General features: G+C 38.3%; 2 protein-coding genes and 1 non-coding gene across 3 annotated transcripts; all 3 read left to right on the forward strand.

Moving 5' to 3' along the window:
* Positions 1–8906: 8906 nt before the first annotated feature.
* On the forward strand, positions 8907–8980 carry TRNAT-AGU (transfer RNA threonine (anticodon AGU)). Its single transcript has one exon. It is a non-coding gene; the product is annotated as a tRNA-Thr (tRNA).
* Positions 8981–19123: 10143 nt separating this feature from the next.
* Positions 19124–20381, forward strand: LOC110753953 (uncharacterized). The gene is made up of 2 exons (XM_021954950.1): positions 19124–19135; positions 19410–20381. The coding sequence occupies exons 1-2, from the start codon at positions 19124–19126 to the stop codon at positions 20379–20381; spliced, it is 984 nt and encodes a 327-aa protein (XP_021810642.1).
* A 2122-nt stretch (positions 20382–22503) lies between these two features.
* Positions 22504–25268, forward strand: LOC110753955 (uncharacterized). The gene is made up of 6 exons (XM_021954951.1): positions 22504–22686; positions 22831–22971; positions 23058–23696; positions 23797–23985; positions 24293–24568; positions 24675–25268. Exons 1-6 carry the CDS (start codon positions 22504–22506, stop codon positions 25266–25268), a joined length of 2022 nt encoding a protein of 673 aa, XP_021810643.1.
* Positions 25269–25955: the final 687 nt, after the last annotated feature.

Consider the following 25955-nt stretch of genomic DNA (forward strand, 5'->3'; position numbering starts at 1 on the left):
AGGGCAAGTAGGAGACTGGAAGAGCTTGCGCCTGAAAAGGACCTCAAAAGTGGGAAGGAAACCATTGATTGCGCACCATAGAAAAAATTTGATTTTAGGGAGCGTTTGGCAATTCTGAATGCAAAGCCAGACTTTAGAATCAATCACATCGGAAGAGCTTGCCTTCATCACAATATGATACTTTTTATGCTCCATGAGGTAGTAATATTCTGATTTGACTTGAGTATCTCCCATTCATGGTGTATGGCCAAATAAGTCTGTCAGGGATATCAAAATTGCTGATAGGAATTAACATGATTGCTTGGGCATCCAGCGGCAAAATAAACGCCTTGATTTTAGAAAGGTCCCAAGTATGATTATGTCTATCCATCAGCTCAGCAACAACAGTTTGAGCATGTTGAGGCACACGACAAGTGGGCCTAAGGTACCCAGGGTCATTTTAAGGTAGCCAAGTATCAGACTACATATTAATGCAATTGCCACGCATAACTTGCCATCTTGCTCTTCTAACAAAGAAGCTCGCGCCACACCAAAAGGCTATTCTAAGTGTGTTCAGATCCTCTGTCCATGTTTTTGTCTGTCCCTCCCTATTTGTAACACCTCGACTCTTTTTAATTATTTTATTTATTTATTTAATTGTGAAATTACATTTTTATCCTTGCGGTAGGAAGCATTTTAGTCACTTTTTTCCGAAAAGAAATTTAGAGAATTGAGATGCACTGTTGCAAATCAAGTTTTAATCAGATCACATTATTAAAAGGTGTTGAGATATTCTTGGTAGTTGAACTAAGAATATTAGGACTCCTTTAATGGTGGGATTATCATAAATTTCCTTTATTGGGTTTTTAGTTTCCTATTGTTTTGGGCTTCACGTGTGATCATCATTAGAATAGGAAAATATCTTGTTGATTTTATTCAAATTGTGCAAATTAAGTAATTTGGATTTCAACGTGTTTTCTTTCTTGTAAAAAAAAACAGTCTATAAAAGAAGACCTTTGTCTTCTTTGTTTGCAGAGCTTTCACGATCATATTTTTAGTCCATAAACTTCAGAAAACTGAGTTTTTATTTGACATAAATCATCAAGTGTTCCATGTTTACTTGGTGATTTATCAAACACTTTTATTATTCATATTGCATTCAATGGCATGTTTGGTGACTCATACAGTTGAGGGCACCCAGACCATTGTGGCGGTTTTTCTCCGGTGAGCTTGAATCAATCGTGACCAGTATCGGATTCAACATAAGGAGAGTTGGAAGAATTCTGGCGAGCTTGAAGCAATCATGACCAGTATTGCATTCAACATAAGGAGTGTCGAAAGATCATCCTGTGACAGAAGTTGAGTTACGAAGAACTTGGTAAACTTATCTAGAATGTGTCTAGGATAAGTGTGTGAGTACTTCTTGTAATCATCGTTCTATAGTGGATTTGTTTTGGACTGAGGAATCCCGTGAATTTTCCCCAGAGGTGGGGTTTTACCACGTAAAATAATTCTCTGCATGTTTCTTTATTTTATGCTCTGCACTTTTTCCAGGGTTGATAAGTGTTGAGGCCCAAAAAATCCAAGGATACGCCCAAATATATTCCCTACCCAATGCGATACCTTACTAAGAAAAAATCGAATTTGGGCACTTGAAAGTTCGTCATACACGCTCGCACGAGTCATGATCCACATGCCACGCCAAGTACATAACCTGCCACAAAGAAAGGTTGTGACAAGCCTGTAAAATGTATTGGTTCTATGAACCCATGCTCATTATCCCGTCAAGCGCCATTTTGGCCCCAACCATAGCCCTTACAATAAGGCAAAGCTCGAGCACAAGCATGCCAAATAAACATACCACGCCAAGCGGAAAATTCTTATTTTTGCACCAAGCCGCACTACAAGCTTAAGTGGGCCCAAACCATGCAAATGCCTGGGGCTTGCTGAGTGGGTTGTGGTATGGATGGTTACAACCATCCATGAGGCCCATTGATGAGCCAAGAGGTGGAAGTTTTGGGCTGCTTGGGAGCCCCAAAACTCGAGCCAATTTCTTGAGCCCAAATATGTGGGTAAGCATGAAAGAGAGAAAAAGGTAGCCCATTACCTTAGAAAATTGGCCCATCACCTTAGTGAAAATAGTCCATCACTTTAGAAAGTTGGTCCATCGCTTTAGTGAACTAGCCCATTACCTTAGGGAATGGCCCAAGTGACTTAGAAAATATCTGAAAGTCTCCAGCACATGGCTAGAGACAAAACTACGACAGAAAACCAAGGGATGCTTGTATGTGCAAGCTGCTGGGAGTCTCCAGAACATGGCCAAAGGCAAACCCAAGACAAGCCATCTGAAAAACCAAGGGATACTCAAGCACCCTTCAGACCAACACCATTACCCACTTTTTTCTCCTACTAGCTCTTGCCATGAAATAAGGGAGGAAAGAAAGAAAGATGGTAGCCAAAGATAGGAGATTGCCACAAGGACAGTTGCGGGAAGACTCTAGAGCTCCCAAAAATCTTGTCTCTGTGTATTTGGATTGGGGAGATTTCATAAAAAGAGGTTGAATCGAAGGAAGAGAAGAGAAATGGAGGAGAGAAGACTTGGCAAAATTTGAGAGAACCAACTAGGGTTTCTTGGGAAGAAGAAGCCTCCAGTGCCTATAAAAGGGGGCATATCTTACCCATTAGGTCTACCACATCTAGAGAGAGCAAGCATCATCTCTCATCCCTGGAGCCCTTCAATTTCGAGCCCTATTCCTCCATCTCTTCCCATTTTCTCTTCTGGCAAGCCATTCCAGAGCCTAACAAAGCTTTTGTCAAGCTGCCAGAAAATTGCTTAAACCACCCACTTTTCTTCCCTCATCTCTTTCTCTCTCCCTTCAACAAATCCTCTCAAAATTCCTTCTCGCCTCACTTTAAACCCCTGTTTCTCGTAGGAAATCACAACACTCTCTCTCTTTAATGCTAAACTCATGAATGCTTAGCTTCTATGCCACAAGCTTCTCAAGCGAAGCCATATATTTATCTGTAAGCAACTGTTGGTTTTGTTGGTGAAGGTGACCAAGGTGTTTCCTAAGGCTCCACGAACTTTTCAAGGCACTCTTGGGGCCTAGTTTTTGAACTCAGACACAGGGGCAATTTCACCCATTTGCTCTTTACAGCAGCCCAGGCTCATCTGTAGCTGCCGGAACGAGAAATCCCCTACATAAATTGGCAACTCTGTTGGGGATCAGGTTGCTATCTTCGCCAATACCTCCAAGAAAGAAGACCTGAAGCAATACCATGGCTTCCCAAGACTGGCCGATCCATGGTGACTAGGAATCAAGGCAAAATTCCTCTCATAGAGAGGAAGAACATGCAAGTGAATGAGCTTTCACCCTCACAGACCTCGTTGCAGCTATCCATGCTATGAGGGAAACCCATAGGGAAATTGTGGAAATAATCAAAGAACTAAAAAGCTCAGTCTCCAAGCCGAGCGAAAAAAAAAACGAAAGACCACCCCAATAGGAGTCTGCTGTTGTCGGAAAGGGTTCTGAACAAAATGGGCCATCTTTTGTCACCCAAGATGATTTCATTGCCATGCTAGAGAAGCTAAGCCGAAGCCAGGAGGATTGGAAGTATGTTCCTCAGCCACCGTATCCATCAAGCTTACTCCAGCAGCCGTATCCTAAAGGCTATAAGGCCCCAAGCTTCGTCCTTTTCAACGTAAGGAAAAGAATCTAGAAGGAGCATGTCAACCACTTCATTGATGCTTTGGGACCACACGCTAATGATCATAATCTCCGTCTCCGGGAGTTTTCAAAAAGTCTTACCGATCGTGCTTATACGTGGTACACGACATTGGCACAAGGCTCTATTCGCTCTTGGGAAGATTTGGCATGCAGGTTTTGTAAGAAATACTTCTAGCATGAGGAAAGAGGCACTACGACTCAACTCAACAACACCGGCCAAAAGCATGCGGAAGACCCTGTGGACTTCATGCGCCGATTCCGGGACCTGGCTCTAGACTGCTATGATGAGAAGGATGAAGAAGCGCTTGTAGAGATCTGCATAAGCAACATTCTAGCAGACTACAGAGTTTATCTGGAGAATATTGTCATATTGGCATTAGCCAATTTTCCTGGCTACTGGAAGCAGTGAGGAAAACAAGCATGTTAGTCAAACTAACTGGGCATGAAGCTTGGAAGAGTGAAGCGACAAAAGCACACCAGACATTAGTTGAGGATTCCAAATCATCCAATGACTACAATTCATGCAAAAGAAAAGATAGGGAGACGTACCCGCCACTTCCGTGCAGAGATGAAGAATTGCATGCCATTCTTGATACAATGTTAGTTCATGGTACAATCAAACCCCTCAAGCCTTACAAAGTACCTACCAGAGAGGAAAAGGGTGATCCTAGGTACTGCTGTTATCATCAGTTTGTGGGTCATCCAACCACCGCTTGTCAAACTTTGAGGAAGATCTTGCACGTCGAGACGGAACTCTTGAGCTACCCTTTAAGAGGCAAACTATTAACGAAGACCCCTTGCCAAAACGAAAGGGGAAGGAGATGGTTGTTGTCATTACATGCTTTGATGACTTGCTCAACGACGATGTATTGTGCCACCCGTGGAGGAATGACCCAAAGCCATCGAAGGCTATTTGGGAGCCTTGTGGAAACATGGAGAAAGCCTACTGGCGTAAATATTCAAAACCCTTAAGCTATAACACCCCATGGCCACTTGCTAATGGATGAGAGGATGGTTCCAACAATGAAGTATTCACATTGGAAATGCCGGAAGAATGCCACTCGTGGGCTTCATTTGGTTAGAAAGATTATCAAGAGACAACTGTCGTAGCCTCTCATAACCTCACAGAAGTCGAAGAAAGTGTGATGGGTTATGAGCCGCAAATCACTCTTTGATTAGTTGGGTTATGAGCCGCATGCAAGTAAAGCAGCAGCTGTGGCTCTGTTAAATATCTCTGCAGAGCATGGCATCCTAGTACTACACATGCCAAATACATGCCAACCTAAGCCACAAGATTTCATGCTATTGCAAGTCATGCACACTCCTTGGCCCTTTCATACTTGGGGGCTTGATTTGATTGGAGTATTCATCAATGCAAAGTGGCTCAAAGCTACTGATGAGTTGCTTTGCACCTATCCTTTTGTTTTTGGCTTTTCAAATTTATTTCAAAAATGAACTCCTTCTGTGTTTTCACCATATGCTTTCACAAGTTTTGTAGAATGCACCACCATTATAGCATGCCAAGGTGTAAGATGATATTTGCAATGAGAATGGAGTATTTTGGAAAAAGCAAAAAGCCTCTAAAATTCTTTCCTTTCTTTTACCTTCTTCTGTTTTGCAAAACATGTTCTTTGAAAAAAAATACATATATAAACAAGCAAACTTTTCTTTAAAAAACTAAGCCTCTCAACAGTAACTATACCAAGCAAAGCCACTTAGATGGGATCCTAAGCTGTTAACAAGCACCATGCATAAACAATATCATGTGTTAATCTTTAAAATAAAAATAAAAAATAAAAAAAGGGAAGGTCATGCTATCAAGGAAAATCATTCCAATCCTTGCAATATTTGAAGAGAGTGTGCGTGTTGGGGTGCTGTGAAAGAGAAATCAGATCACATAAGGAAGGCCCTATAAAAACAAACATAGAGGCAATGGGGCAAACACTTGTGTGATCTTGTAAAAATTGGCAGCATGTACCTTACACCTAGCACAACCCAACTTGTTAAAATCTCAAGCAATTCATGCATTTCATCATTTAAAATTAGGCAAAGTGTACAGAACAAGTTGGAAATCATTATCTCAATGCATTCCAAAACCCAACAATTCATGCATTTCATTGTTTCCAACCAAGCGAAGTGTACAGAACAAGCTGGAAATCATTATCTCAATGCATTCCAAACCCCAAAAATTCATGCATTCCATCATTTCCAACCAAGCAAAGCGTACAAAACAAGCCGAAACTTAATATCTCAAGCATTCTAAATCAAAAGTTTTGGCAGAAAGTATGTAACAATGTTGTGCTTCAAGGTTCCAACAACATGAGCTTTAGACTCTAAAAAAAAAAGCAGTACAACTCAAACCTAAATGCAACCAACTGTGCTAAAGATCAATACACCCTGCGGTTTCAAAAGGAAAATCTATTACGCACCAAGCCAGCCAGCCCCTCACAACAAAGAAATGCAACATGCAAGGTGACATAAGGATAGGTGTTAGAGAAAGTTGGTATTTGGATTGGGGGAGATTTCATAAAAAGAGGTTGAATCGAAGGAAGAGAAGAGAAATAAAGGAGAAGACTTGGCCAAATAGGAGAGAACCAACTAGGGTTTATTAGGAAGAAGGAGCTTCCAGTGCCTATAAAAGGGGGCATCTCTATGAGAGTCCATTTTCTTAAATGTTAATTAAAGAAAAATAAATGTTATTATATATTCTTAAGTAATTATCTTGATAAGAAGGAAATGTATATTTATAATTGTTTTACGTTTATAATACCATTTCAATAGTTATATGTATATTATTTCACTAAATATTTATATATACATATGTTCTTTTGAATTTAAAAAAAAAAGGTTAAATTATATATTTGTTCATTATTTGTTGAGATGCCATCTAATGGCTATTGGGTGCATTATATCCATATATATATATATATATATTAATTTCATTGGTTAAGAGCTTAGACGTGGCATCCTTACATTGTTTTCCCAGAGAGAAAAGATTGTTCTCTCTTAGAGATATTTAGATTAGTATGCTGGAGGTGGCTTGTTTTCCATTAAATTAGTTGATGCATTACCATACATTTGGACAGCTCATGCTTACAATTTGGTGAGTAAGCTTCCTTTTAGCTTGAGGTGGAGTTTATAATTTCAATAGGTGTCACAGCCCTTAGAAAGAAATCTCCTGGCGTTGACACATAGCATCTTATATAAAAGAGTGGCAACCAAGTTATCTGTTTGTTTAGATAAGATAATGGTCTTTGTTATTATCCTCTCCATTGTTGCCGCCAAGAGTATTAAGAAGGATTCTTGTTGCCTACTTCTACTACTATAAATAGGAGTTTATGTTTACAAATGGTTTACTACATCTAGAGAAAGGCATGCATAGTTTGCTTGAGAAACGAGGGAAAAATAGTGGTAGAGAGGAAAAGAAAGAGAGAGTAGTAATAATATTCTTGGAGGAGTTAAGAGGTTAGAGCTTGTGTTTTCTTACCTTGGAGCTAGCTTTGGAAACGAGGTAGGGATTTCTTGGGGAGCCTTTACGGAGATTGATCTAATTAAATTTCGTGAGCAATATATCAAGATGATATTAGTATTTGATTATTATTAATATTTGGTGGTTAAGTGTTGTTAATTATCATTATATTATCTTATTAATATTTACATGATCATATGTTATCGGTGATGGTTGGAATTCTTGGGTTGATAAAGAAAGTATGGAAAAGATGGTAATGGGAATGATCTTTTGTGTAATTGAGTCTAACTCTTGGCAGGTACCAGGTCTCAGGGATCCCATAGTGCACATGATTTTTATTGGGTGATTCGGGACTGGCGAAAGGGAGTTAGACAAGATGACTAACACAAGGGGAATTATGGGATGGTTGAAATGGGTGTTAGTTCATATAAATGGGCATTCGGGACCAAGTGATATAAGCATGGTATGGGACGTGTAGGTCTGCTTGTCCAGTTATATGAATTAACGGGAGTAGAATTGAAGCTCATTCATGCATTAATATTTATAATTTGATATTTTGTTGTGTGATTGCATGTCACTTAATTTAGTTATATCAATCTGCTGTGGTAAGGTCTCATGTCCCTACTGAGCGGTGGTTGCTCATCCCTCACCTTGTTTAATTTTTCAGATGAGTTAGTGGGCAAGACAAGGACTAAACCGGTTCAGGCTGAATTAGATGAGAGTGGTTGAGCTTTATTTATTTATTGTAAAGTTGTAAAGATTTTTTTGGGATCTATTTTTATAAGAAAAGTTTATTTTATGTTTCGGCTTTCTTTTTATTTTATTTTATTTTACTTTTTATTTTCTCACGTACCGGGTGCGGGATTTCCACCTACCCCTGGGTCCAAGGCGTGACAATCTCTTACTCATCAAGTCAACCACATCCAGAAAGAGCAAGCATCATCTCTTATCCCTATAACCCTTCAATTTCGAGCCCTATTCCTCCATCTCTTCCCATTTTCTCTTCTGGCAAGCCATTCCAGAGCCTGACGAAGCTTTCGTCAAACTGCCGGAAAATTGCTCAAACCACCCACTTTTCTTCCCTCATCGCTTTCTCTCTCCCTTCAACAAATCCTCTCAAAATTCCTTCTCCCCTCACTTTAAACCCCTATTTCTCATAGGAAATCACAGCCCCCTCTCTCTTTAATGCTAAACTCATGAATGCTTAGCTTCCATGCCACAAGCTTCTCAAGCCAAGCCATATATTTATCTGTAACAAACTGTTGGTTTTGTTGGTAAAGGTGACCAAGGTGTTTCCTAAGGCTCCACGAAATTTTCGAGGCACTCTTAGGGTCTGGTTCTTGAACTTAGAAACATGGGTAATTTCACCTATTTGCTCTTTACAGCAACCCAGGCCCATCTGTAGTTGCCAGAACAAAAAAGCCCCGACAATAAGCCATATCAATCCTGCTACTAAATTTTATTTTTATTTATTGATTACAATTTTAAATTTGCCTATTCACCCCCTCTAGGCATTCTTAGTCATCCTACAGGTAATTTCAAGACCTCCCGCTTTCTAAACGGGTGTTTTAACCAACTAAGACATGAGAACCCTTTATGTTCATCTTTCTTTAAAGCCCCAGAATAAGAAAGATGATACAAAAAGCTAAAAGCTAGCATAGTTAGATCGTCTTTTCTATTCCAAAACTTTTATGTATTTATTTTGTTTTTAAGAAAGAAGAGCACTAATAGCTCTTGTAGCTCAGTTGGTTAGAGCACCCGTTTAGTAAGCGGGAGGTCTTGAGTTCAACTCTCAACGAGAGCATATTACCAATTAAAAATCTTCTTTTTGGTATAAATGTTTAATATACTATCTAAAGTCTTTTATTTTATTTTTTTATATAAATGTTTATCATGAAATTTAATTTATAAAAAAGTTGATAAAGATCCAAAAATCCAAACAAGAGTTGAGTCCACACATTTGTTGTCCTTGACACCAGTCCCTTGACTTTTGTGCCACATAGGATTATATTCATTTGGGTTAACTGTCGATTTACCCACTGAACTTGTATGCTACTTTCAATTGCACCCTCAACTTTTTTTTTTTGGAAAATTAATTACACGAACTAATTTTTAAAGTGATTTATTTATTCATTTTAGATTTCATATTATTTAACATATAAAATGACCAATTTACCCTTATATTTGACGCCAAATTGGATGAAATGTTGAGATTTAGACGATAGGGGGGAATTGGTGTAACATCCAAAATAATTATAAATTAATTATTAATTAGGAAATTACAATTTTACTTTTGGGGTAAGGGTGTTTCGGCCACTTTTTTGTTGGGAAAAGTATTTGGGGAATTGAGTTGCACTGTTTCGTAGAGCCCGTCATTATGAGTCTATAGACAGGCGGCACGCTCAATTCCAAGTTATAACGAAGAAGTTGTGGTCAACGGAAGTGTAGTGGCACAACCGTAAATATTTCGAAGTTGGTTTTTAAAATAGATAAGCTCTCTCTCTCTCTCTCTCTCTCTCTCTCTCTCTGATCTCTCTCCTCCCCCGCGTGCTCTCTCTCTCTCCTTTGCGAAACAGACCGGCCACTTTGGCCGGTGTTTTCTCCTCTGTTCGACCACCAAATTCGACGATTCTTGTTGCAACAAAATTGTGTCTTCCTCCTCTACACGTCCATACCCATTTCCACCTTCAAAACTCCAAGATTGGTGGTGTTTATGTGATTTCCGACGTTTCCGACAACCAAAATAGTCAAACCAGGTATGAAACTTCATCCTCTCATTATGCTCTACTTATCTATGTGTTTTGTTTGGGTTAATTTTGAGGTTTTAGAGATCGATTTCTAACTCCCAATTGTTCCGACGGTTTCAGCTTCGATCCGACTAGTACACCGATCAGTTTTTAGCCGTGGTCCAAGAACAAAGGTTGATCCCCTAGGTAGTCTGATTGTAATAGTATGGGTATTGACCGACGATTCGGAGTTTTCTAGGTGCCGGAATTTTCTCAAGACACCTACGCATTGCTAGTGGCGGATGGCGGCGTATAGGCCACTATGTGGTAGCTCATTACGTTCTAAAATGTTCGCCTTATCGTCCTGAGCACTACGGTATGCTCGGATTTGAATTTGGTTATCGTTTGACAGTCGAACGGATATTGCACCTAATATGCAATGCGATATCCGGGTTTGATGGGTTCGGACCATTCGATCAGTCCCAATTTCAATTATGTTGTTCTCTATATCTCTAGGACTGTGTAGGAACTCATGGATCGAGAATTGGAGTCCCGGATACTTCGATTCAGTGAGTTTAGGGTTAGGAAAATCAATTACCGTCCGATCGAGAGCAATCCGACCGCTTGATCGAGACTAAACCCTCGGAACTTGTTTAGTAGACTATGTTGGACGTATAGGAACTTTCAGATCGGTAATCAAGGGTCATGGGCCCCACATGCCTAATTGACCGTCAGATCGTGACAAAACTTCTAGGATGAGCTTAATGTATGACCATGGGCCAATAGGAACTGTTGGATAGAAAATTGGAGGTCGTGGGCCCTGTGAGCCCTGTGACTTAGGTAGTGAGCCATGTCGACTCGATTGAGGTCGTGTAGTAATTGGTAATTATGAGGATTTGGGCATGTCATCACTACTACAAAAAGGGCAAAAGACGACCAGAAAAAGACGACGGTAGAACAAAAAACCGTCATTGTTTTTAAAAAGACGACGGTAACAAAAAACCATCGTGGATAAGTGACTTAAACAACCAAAAAATGGAGATACTGTTGAGAATTTTTTTATAACGACGCACACAAATAAAAAAGCGTCGTCTTATTAAAAAGCTTTTCTTCAGAGTTAAAATATGACCAAAAACAACGACAGCAGGTATGACAAGCATCGTCTTTTAAAAATCAAGTGTCCTTTTTTGGGTAAAGACATGGTTGTTTTGAAAGAACTGTCGTCTATTATAAGTAAAGACGACGGTTTTTTTATAAAAAGGGTCGTCGTCGTCTATTATATGAAAAGATGACGGTTTGTTTTTAAAAAGGGTCGTCTATTGTGAAGTAAAGATGACGGTTTTTTAAAAACAAGATTTAACGGTTATTTCAACTCTGATTTTGATGATTTTTTACAGCTACACTCCTTGAACCTATATGAATACAATGACTGCATTCGATCGCCCATTTAAAATATTTACACTAGTGGATACCACAAAATCTTATGTTATATTTAATGAAAGTATAAATAAACTCTTAATTGTTAGTGAATATATTGTTTTGATGGCATACGCATTCTACGAAACTAGTTTCAACGATCCAACCGTCAAATTTGTTTGTTTACACTTCGAGATCATATACGCCAAAAATTGGAAAAAATAAACATTCAGAGATTAAGTAATAGGACAAAACTTTTCGACGGTTATAAACGAAAAATCACGATTTAACGGTTATTTCAACTCTGATTTTGATGATTTTTTACAGCTACACTCCTTGACCCTATATGAATGCAATGACTGCATTCGATCTTCAATTTAAAATATTTACACTAGTGGATACCACAAAATCTTATGTTATATTTAATGAAAGTATAAATAATCTCTTAATTATTAGTGAATATATTGTTTTGATGGCATACGCATTCTACGAAACTAGTTTCAACGATCCAACCGTCAAACTTGTTTGTTTACACATCGAGATCGTATACGCCAAAAATCGGAAAAAATAAATAAATCAGAGATCAAGTAACGTGACAAAACATTTCGACGGTTATAAACGAAAAATCAAGATTTAACGGTTATTTCAACTCTGATTTTGATGATTTTTTACAGCTACACTCCTTGACCCTATATGAATACAATGACTGCATTCGATCGTCAATTTAAAATATTTACACTAATGGATACCACCCAATCTTATGTTATATTTAATAAAAGTATAAATAAACTCTTAATTGTTAGTGAATATATTGTTTTGATGGCATACGCATTCTACGAAACTAGTTTCAACGATCCAACCGTCAAATTTGTTTGTTTACACTTCGAGATCATATACGCCAAAAATCGGAAAAAAGAAACATTCAGAGATTAAGTAATAGGACAAAACTTTTCGACGGTTATAAACGAAAAATCACGATTTAACGGTTATTTCAACTCTGATTTTGATGATTTTTTACAGCTACACTCCTTGACCCTATATGAATGCAATGACTGCATTCGATCTTCAATTTAAAATATTTACACTAGTGGATACCACAAAATCTTATGTTATATTTAATGAAAGTATAAATAATCTCTTAATTGTTAGTGAATATATTGTTTTGATGGCATACGCATTCTACGAAACTAGTTTCAACGATCCAACCGTCAAACTTGTTTGTTTACACATCAAGATCATATACGCAAAAAATAGGAAAAATAAATAAATCAGAGATCAAGTAACGTGACAAAACATTTCGACGGTTATAAACGAAAAATCAAGATCTAACGGTTATTTCAACTCTGATTTTGATGATTTTTTACAGCTACACTCCTTGACCCTATATGAATACAATGACTGAATTCGATCGTCAATTTAAAATATTTACACTAGTGGATACCACAAAATCTTATGTTATATTTAATAAAAGTATAAATAAACTCTTAATTGTTAGTGAATATATTGTTTTGATGGCATACGCATTCTACGAAACTAGTTTCAACGATCCAACCGTCAAATTTGTTTGTTTACACTTCGAGATTATATACGCCAAAAATCGGAAAAAATAAACATTCAGAGATTAAGTAATAGGACAAAACTTTTCAACGGTTATAAACGAAAAATCACGATTTAACGGTTATTTCAACTCTGATTTTGATGATTTTTTACAGATACACTCCTTGACCCTATATGAATACAATGAACCAATTCGATCGTCAATTTAAAATATTTACACTAGTGGATACCACAAAATCTTATGTTATATTTAATAAAAGTATAAATAAACTCTTAATTGTTAGTGAATATATTGTTTTGATGGCATACGCATTCTACGAAACTAATTCCAACGATCCAACTGTCAAACTTGTTTGTTTACACATCGAGATCATATACGCCAAAAATCGGAAAATAAAAATAAATCAGAGATCAAGTAACGGGACAAAACATTTCGACGGTTATAAATGAAAAATCAAGATTTAACGGTTATTTTAACTCCGATTTTGTTGATTTTTTACAGCTACACTCCTTGACCCTATATGAATACAATGACTCAATTTGATCTTCAATTTAAAATATTTACACTAGTGGATACCACAAAATCTTATGTTGTATTTAATGAAAGTATAAATTAAAAAGGGTCGTCTATTGTGAAGTAAAGATGACGGTTTTTTTAAAAAAATGTTGGTCTATTATGAAGTAAAGATGACGCTTTTTAAAAAAAAAAAGGTCGTCTGTTGTGAAGTAAAGATGACGGTTTTTTAAAAAAAGGGTCGTCTATTATGAAGTAAAGACGACCCTTTTTATATGAAAATGGTCGTCTATTATATGTAAAGACGCCTCTTTTTATATGAAAATGGTCGTCTATTATGAAGTAAAGACGACCCTTTTTATATGAAAATGGTCGTCTATTATGAAGTAAAGACGACCCTTTTTATATAAAAAGGGTCGTCTATTATATGTTAAGATGACGGTTTTTTTTTAAAAAGCGTCGTCTTTTAAAACACGCTAAAAAATGGCCGCTTAAGTGAATTCGCGCTCGACAAATTTTCAAATTTTCACCCGTCTTTGAAAACCTTATCTCTCATTAACAAGCGTCGTCTTTTAAAACACGCTAAAAAAAGGCTACTTAAGTGAATTCGCGCTCGACAAATTTTCAAATTTTCCCCCGTCTTTGAAAACCTTATCTCTCCCTCCTTGAAACCCTCCTGCACTCTCTAAAACACCCTCATGAAACTCTCTACAAAATCATCAAAAAATCGATATCAATGAAGGAGTTGAGAGATTGAGTTCTTCGCAGATCCATAAGATGTAGAGGGAGGTTCTGTATTTGAGAATCAAAGCTGGTTGAAAGGTTTGATTTGAAAGATCTCGACCTTCACTTTCTTCAAAGAAGATCTCGCTCTCAGGCACTCAACTCGCTCATCAAACTCAGCGACTCGATCTAGAAAGACTTATGGAAATCGGTCTATATATATATATATATATATATATATATATATATGTTTGTTCATGTATTGTGCTAATTTTGTGGGATTTAAGTGAGTTTCTCATTTGGGTTTTTTATAAATATGCACAGCCGTCCCACAAGGCCTTCGTACTCAAGAAGAAGCTGACGAAGAAGATGAGGCAAAACATACCCATCCCTCACTAGATCCGTTTGTTTTTGGACCGACAACATCATCAGGTCCAAAATACTTTTTGTTTTTGCTGTTTACTTTAATTACTTTGGAATTTCATTGTTAATTTTCTGAATCTCTGATTTTTCATTTGTTATGGTGCCACCACAAGAACAGGTACTTTGCCAATTATGCCAATTGTGTTCTGCTGTCATTCTAGAGTTGCATAGATCTTTTTGCTAAGGTTAGGTTACTGCTAAACAAGTTTATGTTTAAGAGTATTGGGGTCTCTTTCGTGCAGGTCTTTCCTTTTCCGACACCAACAACTTGGAAAATGTGCAAGAAGGCAGAGCTAAGTCAACCCAAGAACAAATTGATGAAGTTAAAATCAAATTAGTAGAATATGTGAGCTCCGTTATTTCTAATTATAGGTAGGAAGTATGTATGTAATAGAATAAAGATTGGTTGACTATGTAATAACTATTGACTCTTCAAAAAACTAAAGATAATAAAACGATGGTTTTATTGGAAAAACCGTCATCTGTATATATTATCAATGACCTCTTTTAACACCATAACGTCTTTTTATATACAATCAACGACGGTTTTACTACAAAATCGTTGTCTTAGAGTTAATAGACGACAATATTTCAAGAAATCGTCGTCTTCACATTTAATAGATGATGGCTTTTTAACAAAACCGACGTCTTTTGACATAATAAAACATAGTTCTTTACTTAATAATAGACGACTCTTTTTATAAAAAAAACCGTCGTCTTTACATATAATAGACGACCCTTTTTATATGAAAAGGGTCGTCTTTACTTCATAATAGACGACCATTTTCATATAAAAAGGGTCGTCTTTACTTCATAATAGACGACGGTTTTGAGTAAAAGCGTCGTCTTTACAAATAATAGACGACGGGGATTTACCTTCGTGGTTTTATGCATCAAAAGATGTCGCTCGATTTCACGACGGTTGAAAAACCGAATACACGACGGTGGATTACTGTCGTCTATTTTGATTTTTGTAGTAGTGTATATTTATATAATTATGACTATGTGTCTAGAAAGGTGTACTGTTCGGTTCATTTTTACACATGATTTTTCATGTTATTCACCCACTATTTTGAGTTAGTTCTTGACATTTTATAGCTTTTTACTTCTTTTTTGTGTTTTAATAGGTTTTACCTTGGTTTGTATGAAAATGAGCTAAAAGTGCATTATTTGATATAAATTCTGTTTTTGTTCATTTTCGTAGGTCAACTTCGTGGCCTTGGATCAGCATATTCCGGTCCTTGGATGAGGTGATGATCTTCATAAGACTTGTTCCAATGGATGTTAACTACAACATATCCAAATTTGAGCTCCATTGGGCAAGTGTAGCCTATCCAACTGATCGGACAATTGATGCTGGCTCTGGATGTTTGTTTTGGCCCAGTTTTCACCCCCACTTAATAGCATTTTATTTCTACTTGTTACCACACCTTTTGGCTAACAATGGATTGCATTTGAGTGGCATTTCCTGAGTCAATTGGAGCCTTGGATTATACCTTAAAACAAGGCTTCATCATTTGCAAGGGGACAATGGGCAAAAGCTTTAGAGAAAGAATAAGTTTTATATTAAAAGTGAGCTGGAAAGAAGGGGCAGAAGTCAAAAGGGATTGCAATCAGATTTGGGGGAGCTTTGCAACGGGAGAGAGGAACACATCATTCCAGACAACTAGAGAGCAGATTTTGGAGATTTGGAGCTAGGAGAAAGCCAAGGTGCAGCCAAGAAAAGTGGAGAAGAAGACTTCCACCATTGATGATCTTGAAGCTTTCATCATTTTCTGAAAATCTGTAAACTCTTTCTAATTTCATTTTGAGTTTGTATTTGAAATAAGTATGAGCAACTAAACTCCATAGCTAGGGCTTAGGTTGAAGCCCTAAACATGATTACCTTATTGTTTTGATGCTTGAGTGTATGAATTTCTAGATATTGTTGATGAATTCCAATTCACCAAATTAATCTATCCTTGATGTGTGTTTTTCCTTGGTTGGCCATCTTTGAAAGCATGCTTCTTGAGATTGTTGGGATTATGTGTATCTTCATGTTATCCTAAGCAATAAATGGATGAAGTAAGAATCATCCATGTGATTTGGTTTCTTGAATACCTAATGTAAACACCATGCTATTAGGATTCTTGTGATGTTCATATTCTCTTTGAACTTAATGGGTTCTCCTTGTAATTGAATCGAAGTACGAACCATACCTAGGTTCGGTTATGGGGAGGGCACAAGTATTGTAGCACGAACCATGCACTTTACGTATATTAGAGAGAATCAATGCGTCTTGAGCCACGACCCATGGTCTTGATTGCGAACATTTTCATCAACACGTTTAGAGTTCATCACTTGAGTATCCATGAACATTGGTAGAATTGTTTAGGGTGGATTCCGAAACCCTAGTGTTTGTTACATTTTAATTCCACTCTTTGTTACTTCATCCCTGCTATTCTCATTTAAATTCAAAGTTCATTTACTTTCATGCAATAGAATTAGGTCACTTGAACCAAACCAAACCCCCCCCCCCCCCCCCCCCCCAATGTGTGTGTGAGTTGTGTGTTTGTTACATTGTGTGTCTTGTTTACTGAATTCTGTTTATTTTCGTAACTGTTTTGGACTTTTGGTCCGCTCTGTGTTCTTGAATTTTCTGTGCTGAATCCAACCGTATAAAGAACGTGAATTTTGGACGTACGGTTGGAAAGTTATAGGCAAAACACTGGACAGAGGTCGAAACTGAAAAACAGAGAAAACGAATCTGCCCAAAAACGACCGGTCGCTTTTACCTGACGACCGGTCGCTTTTCACGTCAAAATTTGAGTTTCGACTCTGCCCAAAAACGACCGGTCGCTTCTGCCTCACGACCGGTCGCTTTAGCACTGTTCATAGGTGATAAAAGGGTGATAAAAAGTGCTATTTGTGTTTTTCTTTAGTTTTCTTGTGTTGTTTCATTTCTTTTACATTTCTTTACTCATTTTTAGTTTCCAATTTGCATTTGTGCATTTGTGGTGTGTTAAATTAGTATTCTTTACGTACTCAAATTAGAACTTATAGGAAGCCGACAAGTTCTTCGTGGGATCGACCCCGTACTTACATAATCTATACTTCAATAGATTCGTGCACTTGCGGGTATTTTTAATTGGTTGTTTGCACATTAATTTGTGTCCTCTTAGGAATGCAACATGTACTAGCCGCACGGGCGTTGAGGATTCCATCGTGTGTGTCTGGGAAAGGATTTGGAAGGTATTGCTTATGAGTTTATAATCAGCTTGAGTAGCCTGATTCCGTTGAGTTTGGATTGATGGGATTTGGGGATGTTAATGTGAGTTAAAGTTGTGGAAGAGTTGAGAAAGGATTTTGCTTTCCTATATCTTAAAGTTTACTTTTCCTTTTCCTAGACTAAGAAGGGTTTTGCCTCTATAAATAGAGCTGTTTGTAATCTTTTAAGGTAGATTCGATTAAAGATAAATTTCCTTACTTTAAACTCTCTAATTCCTTCCCTTTCCCTTTGTCTCTTCGATCTATAATTCTTCTCCTCAATCTCTTATTTCTTCTATGTTCTATTGCTTAAGTTTACTCTAATACCTACGAGCTGTTCTACATCACCTGCAAATGTTCAAAATTACCCATTTGAAATAAGTAGCAGTAGGCGACAATGGAGAGAGGTTTGGAGATCGTACGGCAACTCATCTGCTAGAGGGTCTGAAGCGACATGGTCAAGTAGATATTCATGAAATGCAGTCGGAAGAAGGTTTTATTTAGTTGCTACATATGTAGTTCCAGTTCAAGGATCCACCAATGTTTGCAATTGTTTCAGCCCCGCATCTGAATGGTAGTGACCGCCTGACCGTCAACAGCTTGAGTGACATCATGATCGTACTCGCAGGAGGGGTATAAAAAAGTTTGTCGTTTGCTTGGAAATTCGACAGATGGTCACAAGCTTTAGTGAGCCTATTGTAGTCTGAATTCCCAAAAGAGGTGATGCCTTCTTTTCGATGTGTGTATGTGTGTAGAAAAGAGGGAGGGAGAATGTGTACAGTAGAGATGATATGCGAAGACGTAAACCAGAAAGTGGTCTTCCCAGTTTGCTAGTCATTGGTATTGACGTGACAATGAGATTGGAGAATTTTCTAGTCAAAATTTTTTTTTTGGTCTGATCTAAAGTCAGAAATTAGGAGTGGAAATTTGTGTTTTTCATGCTTTGGCTTCAAACTATTTGAAGAATAATGGGAAATACGCGGCTTTACCCTGGCTCACCTAATTTATTCACTAATGTCCTTATTTTGAAATTAAATCACAAATGTCCCTTATAAAAATCCCTATTGACAGCCAATTGCCCATTCTAGTCTCTTCCTCTTCCTCTTCTTCCTTCTGCCCTCTTTCACTTTTGTTTAGTCGTTCTAAGCTCTCCTAAGTCCTCTTTGAAAATTTCTCGGTCTCACTCTCTCAGCCCTCCTCTCCTCTCTTCTCTCTCTCTCTCGCACCCACATTGGCGGCGGTCACTGTCACCTCCTCAGAAATCCTAACCCACATCGGCGACAACAACCTCACCCTTTCCACCTCCATCTCTCACTCTCTGTCACCTCTTCCATGCGTAGAGATGGCGTCTCAGGTAGCCAACTCGGCTTTTATCCTTCACATTTTGGTTTTCTTCTCCTTGTTTCAATTTCGTATATGGATTTGAATTTTTGGTGCTTAATGTGAGTTCAATCCCACCAAGTCAAATTTGAGTGAGATTGTATAGAAATTTGTTGAAACGTAATTGTGGGTTTAATTGTAATAACCCGATCCTAAATTAATATTTAATTATTAATTTATTCAAGTAAAAAACAATTTTACCATGGTAAGAGAACTTTCTAGAATTTAAAAAAAAAAAAAATCAATAGAATGCGCTGCACGCGCTTGGGTTTTTCAACGGATTTCTCGATCTTTTGGCTCTTCGTTGTACTGTGACCATTCCACCGTCCGTGGTGGCGGATGGGATATCTGAGTTTGTGTTCGCTGCTGGTGGTGGCTCGAAGGAGGGCCTAGTTGCTGGAGAGAAGCGTGGTCGTACCCAGGAGATGTTGGTTGTTGGTGGATTGGATTCTGATGTGTTTCCTCCTTCTTTGCCCCCAATTTCAATGAGCTTCAAAGATAAAGTCTTTGGAGATTTTGGGATGGTTGAGGATAAGTTTGAAATCAGTGATGATGATGTTGTAATCAAGCATGGGGCTATTCCATCCACTGAATTTTCTGAAAGGGTTGATGATTGCTTGTACAGGCCTTGGAGGACTGCTGTGATTATCAAGCTAATGGGTCGCCCTCTTTCGTATACTTTCTTGCGTGATCGTTTGCTTCGATGCTGGGAGTTGAAGGGTCCAATGAGTTTAATAGATCTGGAAAACAATTATTTCATTGTCAAATTTCTTCTTGAGGAAGATAAGAGGTATGTGCTCACTAGCGGTCCCTGGCAAATTGCTGGACAATATATTGTGACTCAAAATTGGAAACCTAGGTTTAATGCTAAAGAAGAGAGGGTTACTCACATGACAGCTTGGATTCGAATCAATGGGTTGAATGTGGAGTATTTTCGTATTGATGTTATGATGAAAATTGGAAATGTCATTGGTACAACCGCTAAGGTGGATGCGCATACTATGGGTCAAGCTCGAGGTAAGTTTGCTAGGCTGTGTGTTGAACTTGATTTATCGAAGCCTCTTATTCCCTTTATTGAAGTTGAGGGACATACTTATGGGGTTGTTTATGAGGGGATTAAGCTAGTCTGCTTTGAATGTGGTTGTTTTGGGCATGGTAGAGATACATGCCCTGTTATTGTGGAGGCTAAGCAAAAGCAGTCTGCTGAGGAAGATGCTTAGGAGAATATGGAGGGTACTCCTCCTGCTCCAAATGAGGATGTTGTTGTTGTTGACCTTGCTAATTTGGTTGCTGAGATTCCAGCTAAGATGCATGGTCAATGGATGCTATAATGAAACCGAAAAATTTCAGAAAGAAGGTTCCACATGAACAAGGGCAGTTGTTCTCTTCTACCAAGAAGTCTTATAAGGCTAGTGGTGTGAAGATTGCCACTAGCCAGTCTGGCTCCAGATTTAATATTTTGAGGGATGATGATGGTAGGGACGATGAGGATGCGGGTTTCACTCCTGGTCCTTTTGGTTCCAAGAAGCCTTCTAAATCGGTTGCTCAAGCTCCTGAGCGTGCCTCCCCCATGTCTAAGTCTTCTGGGAAACAAGCTGGCACAGTGCGTAATGTTTCTACTTGGGTGTTTAAGAAGCCTATGAGAGATATCACTAACTCAGCAGATTTTGGAATTGTTGTTAAGCCTGATTTTGGTGCTCAAAGGGTTGGGAAGAATAGGGTCGGGAGTGCTTTTAATAGCTCTAAAGGGCTTAATGCTGTGGGAATGCAAGTTCGTAGGGCTTCTGTGCAGGATGATGTTCTTGGGAAGTTTTCTTTCAATATGGAGGGGCCTTTCTTTTCCGAGTCTTCTCTAGGGAAAGGTGGGCTGCTTCATGGTCATGAACCCCCTGACATTGGTCAAAAGGTGCTCAATGAAGCTTTCTGTTTTGGTGTAAGTTTAATTTCTGAAAATATGAACCACCATGGTGACTTTGTTGATCAAGGTGATACAGAGTTTGGTAGTGATACAGCTATGGTCGTTGAACAAGCTGCCCCCACTAGTGGTGAGGTTGAGCAACTGCAGAATTAGGTTTATCCGAAGTTCTTCCCTATCCTACTTTTTTATAATGATTATTGTCTCATGGAATGTTAGGGGTGCTGGCAAGGAAAGTTGTGCTCGTACTATTAAAGATTTAAGAAAAGCTTATGCTATTGATATTTTAGCTATTCTTGAGCCTAGAATTGGCGTGGTTCTAAAGCTTTGCAAATTTATAAGAGTTTGGGTTTTTCTAATTATCATATTGTAGATGCCACTGGCTTTTCTAGGGGTGTTTGGTTGTTGTGGAATGACAACTCTATCTCTATTCAAATCATTGCTCATTCTAGTTTTCTTTCAATATGGAGGGGCCTTTCTTTTCCGAGTCTTCTCTAGGGAAAGGTGGGCTGCTTCATGGTCATGAACCCCCTGACATTGGTCAAAAGGTGCTCAATGAAGCTTTCTGTTTTGGTGTAAGTTTAATTTCTGAAAATATGAACCACCATGGTGACTTTGTTGATCAAGGTGATACAGAGTTTGGTAGTGATACAGCTATGGTCGTTGAACAAGCTGCCCCCACTAGTGGTGAGGTTGAGCAACTGCAGAATTAGGTTTATCCGAAGTTCTTCCCTATCCTCCTTTTTTATAATGATTATTGTCTCATGGAATGTTAGGGGTGCTGGCAAGGAAAGTTGTGCTCGTACTATTAAAGATTTAAGAAAAGATTATGCTATTGATATTTTAGCTATTCTTGAGCCTAGAATTGGCGTGGTTCTAAAGCTTTGCAAATTTATAAGAGTTTGGGTTTTTCTAATTATCATATTGTAGATGCCACTGGCTTTTCTAGGGGTGTTTGGTTGTTGTGGAATGACAACTCTATCTCTATTCAAATCATTGCTCATTCTAGTCAATCGATTACTGCTCTAGTGCAATTGGGGACTAATTGGTGGTTGCTCACTGTGGTGTATGCTAACCCTTGTCCAGGTATTTGTGAGTCTCTTTGGGCTTATTTCGATGGTCTTGCTCAGGCCTCGAAGTTGCCTTGGTTGATTTTAGGGGACTTTAATGACATTGTTTGTGCTGATGAAAAGTCTGGTGGCAACTTTGATTCCAGTGGATAGAATTTTATTGATTGGATTGACCGTAATCAGCTCATTGATTTAGGTTTCTCTGGAGCCAAGTTTACGTGGTGTAATAAAAGGAATGCAGAGGGTATCATTTGGAAAAGGCTTGATAGGGGTTTGAGTAATATTGCGTGGAGATTTTTGTTTCCTGAGGCCCATCTTTCTCACTTGCCTAGGGTGAATTCAGATCACTATCCTATCATGGTTAGATTGTCTTCTACTCATCTCCCTGATAAAGATTGTGTGCCTTCTCGGTTTCAAGCCATGTGGTTCACCCACCCTGAGTTTTCTGAGTTTATTACTGATCTTTGGCAGTCTAATAATGGTAATACGGTTCTTAAATCTGCTGGGCTTGTGTCCCCTCTTGTTTCTTGGAATAGGCAGGTTTTTGGTTGTTTCTTTCAAAAGAAATGAAGACTTTTGGCTAGACTGGTAGGCATTCAAAGGAAGTTATGTTTGAATTATAACTCTTATCTCAATGAGCTTGAGAATGAGTTATCTACTGAGTATAATTTGCTCCTTGAGCAGGAAGAGTTGTTTTGGTTGCAGAAGTCTAGAAATACTTGGTTGAAGGAAAGGGGTAGAAACACTCGCTTTTTTCACTTGTCTACTGTCATAAGAAGGAGGAGGAATAAACTTGAAGGTTTGAATAATGAGGCTGGAAATTGGGTCACTGATAAGATTGGAATGAAGATGATTATTGTCAATTATTTCCAAGGGTTGTTTGGTGATTCTGTTTTGGTTGATGACTATAGTTTGCTCCTCATCTTTTTTCAAGGTTGGCTGATACTGATTTAGAAGGTTTAAGTTGTGAGGTTACTGATGATGAAGTTAAAAATAGTCTGTTTGCTATTGGGGGATTAAAAACTCCCGGATCTGAGGGATTTCCTGCCCTCTTTTATCAGAAATATTGGGGGATGTGCTATGCTGATATTATTGCTTTGGTGAAGGATTGTTTTTTAACTGCTTCTCTTCCTGAGAATATTAATGAGACGTTGATTGCTTTGGTGCCTAAAATTGAGGGACATGTTTCCATGACTCAGCTTCGCCCCATTAGTCTTTGCAACACCCTCTATAAAGTTATTTCTAAGATTCTTGTTGCCAGGCTTCGGCCCTATATGGCTAGTTTGGTCAGTCCCAATCAAGTGAGCTTTGTCCCAGGGAGGCAAATTGTTGATAATATTGTTGTGGCTCAAGAAATGCTGCACAAGTTTAAAATTTCTAAAGGGGGGAAGGGTTTTATTGCTTGGAATTTTATTGCTTGGAAAGTTGATTTATCCAAAGCTTATGATCGATTAAGTTGGGATTTCATTAGAGAAGTGGTTTGGGAGGTTGGGATTTGTGGTAGAATTCTTGAGCTTTTGATGCAGTGTATTAACTCTGTGCGATATAAGGTGATTCTCAATGGTGAATTAACTGATACTTTCTCTCCTAAGTGTGGCATCGGCAAGGGGACCCTCTTCCCCCTATCTCTTTGTTTTGTGTATGGAGAAGCTTTCGCATATTATTCAGCAGTCTATTCAAGACAAGGCTTGGAAGCCTGTGCAGATCTGCCAAAGCGGCCCTTTTATCTCTCATCTATTTTTTGCTGGTGATTTGATTCTCTTTGGAAAAGCTTCAGTCAATCAGGCTATTGTTATGAAGAATTGTTTAGATGGTTTTTGTAGGCTCTCTGGTCAGAAGGTGAGTTTTGAGAAATCTATGATCTATGTTTCTCCAAATACTTCTTTTGAGTTGGCTCATTCTATTGCAACTAGATGTGGTTCCCCTCTCACCACTTGTCTTGGTAAGTATCTTGGTGTTCCTCTTATTCATACACAAGTCACTAAAGCTACGTATCAAGAGATTATTGATAAAGTCCAAAGGAGGTTATCTTCTTGGAAAAGCCATACTCTCTCTATGGCTGGTCGTTTGATCCTTTTGCAGTCTGTCACTTCTGCTATCCCTATTTATTCCATGCAATCTGCTAAATTCTGTTTCTATCTGTAAGAAACTTGATCAGTTAAATAGGAATTTTTTATGGGGGCATACTACTGATCAAGCGAAGGTTCACTTAGTTAATTGGGACACTGCTTGTAAGCCTAAATTTGCTGGTGGTTTGGGTATTAAGAATTCTGCACCGATGAATCAAGCTCTTCTTGCTAAAACTGGTTGGCATTTACTGCAATGTGAGCAAGGTCTTTGGGCTCAAGTGTTTAATGCTAAGTATCTAAGGCATTGCGATATCCTTGCTGCTAAAGATCTTCAGTTCCAGAGTAGCTCTAATGTTTGGAGGGGTATTTTATATGGTGCTCAAGTTCTTTCTGCAGGGATTAAATGGTGTGTAGGTTCTGGGGATGATATCTAAATGGCTTAGTTGTGGTCCTTTGCAGCAATTTGCTCTAATTGATTTATCTGAGGACATGCTTCAATTAAATGCTAGTGACTTTTTGGAAGATGGGGTTTGGGATTTCAATTACTTAGTGGAATGCCTGCTTATGAATATTGTCAACTTGATTCTTAGTACTCATGCTGGGTACAATGGTAGTGGGGAGGATAAATGCATCAGGCAGTCCACTTCTAATGGCCAATTTTCTGTAAAAACTGCATATAGTACCTTTTATCTGGATGAGGGTAATGCTAATTGGAAATGGGATTTTATTTGGAAGCTTCATGTTCTGCCGAAGGTTAAGACCTTCCTCTGGGTTCTATGTCATAAAAAGTTACTTACGAACGCTCAAAGATTGAAGAGAAAGCTCACTAATGTTGCTGTTTGTCCTATATGTGAATGTCCTTTGGAATCTTGTGTGCATCTCTTTAAGGATTGTACTGCCACTCTTGCTATTTGGAATAGACTTGGGTTTGGGAGAGTGGAATCTGGTCAATTGATGGATGATTATGATGACTGGCTTTTGAATAACTTGAAATTGAAGAGGTTTGTTATCCATGGCCTGCGCTGGTATTTGGTTTTTGCTATCTTTCTTTGATTTATATGGAAATGGAGATGTAAAGTGGTCTTTGATCATAATTTTCTTTTGCCTGCTGAGCCTCATCTATTGATTTATCAATTTGCTTTGGAGTGGTTTTCAGCTTGTAATCCAATGGCTTTTCTCCCTGAGCGTAGTGTTGTTCATCTCCATTGGATGGCCCCTCTTCCTGGTGTTTGTAAAATCAACACTGATGGTAGCAGAATTAATTCCTCTTGTCTTATTGGGCTAGGGGTTTGTTAAGAGATTCTTGTGGGAGTTGGATCAAGGGTTTCTCTATGAATCTAGGCTAAGGTTCCATCATTGAGGCTGAGTTATGGGGGCTTAATATGGCTTGGGATGCTGGTTTTCGCATGGTGGAGACTAAGTGTGATGCTACTTCTGCGGTGACTTTGTCAAAAAGTCCTACTGTGTCAACACACCCTCTCTTTAGTATTATCAATTGTTGCAAAATGAAGATTCATGAGGATTGGTGTTGCTCTGTGAAGCATATTTTCCATGAACAAAACTGTGTTGCGGATGCCTGTTGGAATTTTAAAAGGTTTTAAAAATTTAACCGTTTTATTTAATTAATTATTTTGGCTGTTTTATTTGATTTATTGTGGGGGTTATAAATATTTAATATTCATGTTTTATTTCTGGTTGGTGAATGCCTTAATTTTTGGTTGGTGAACTTTTATGGTTGGT

The sequence above is a fragment of the Prunus avium genome, chromosome 4 (assembly GCF_965620075.1).
Source record: "Prunus avium chromosome 4, drPruAviu1.hap1.1, whole genome shotgun sequence".
Classification (NCBI taxonomy): Eukaryota; Viridiplantae; Streptophyta; class Magnoliopsida; order Rosales; family Rosaceae; genus Prunus; species Prunus avium.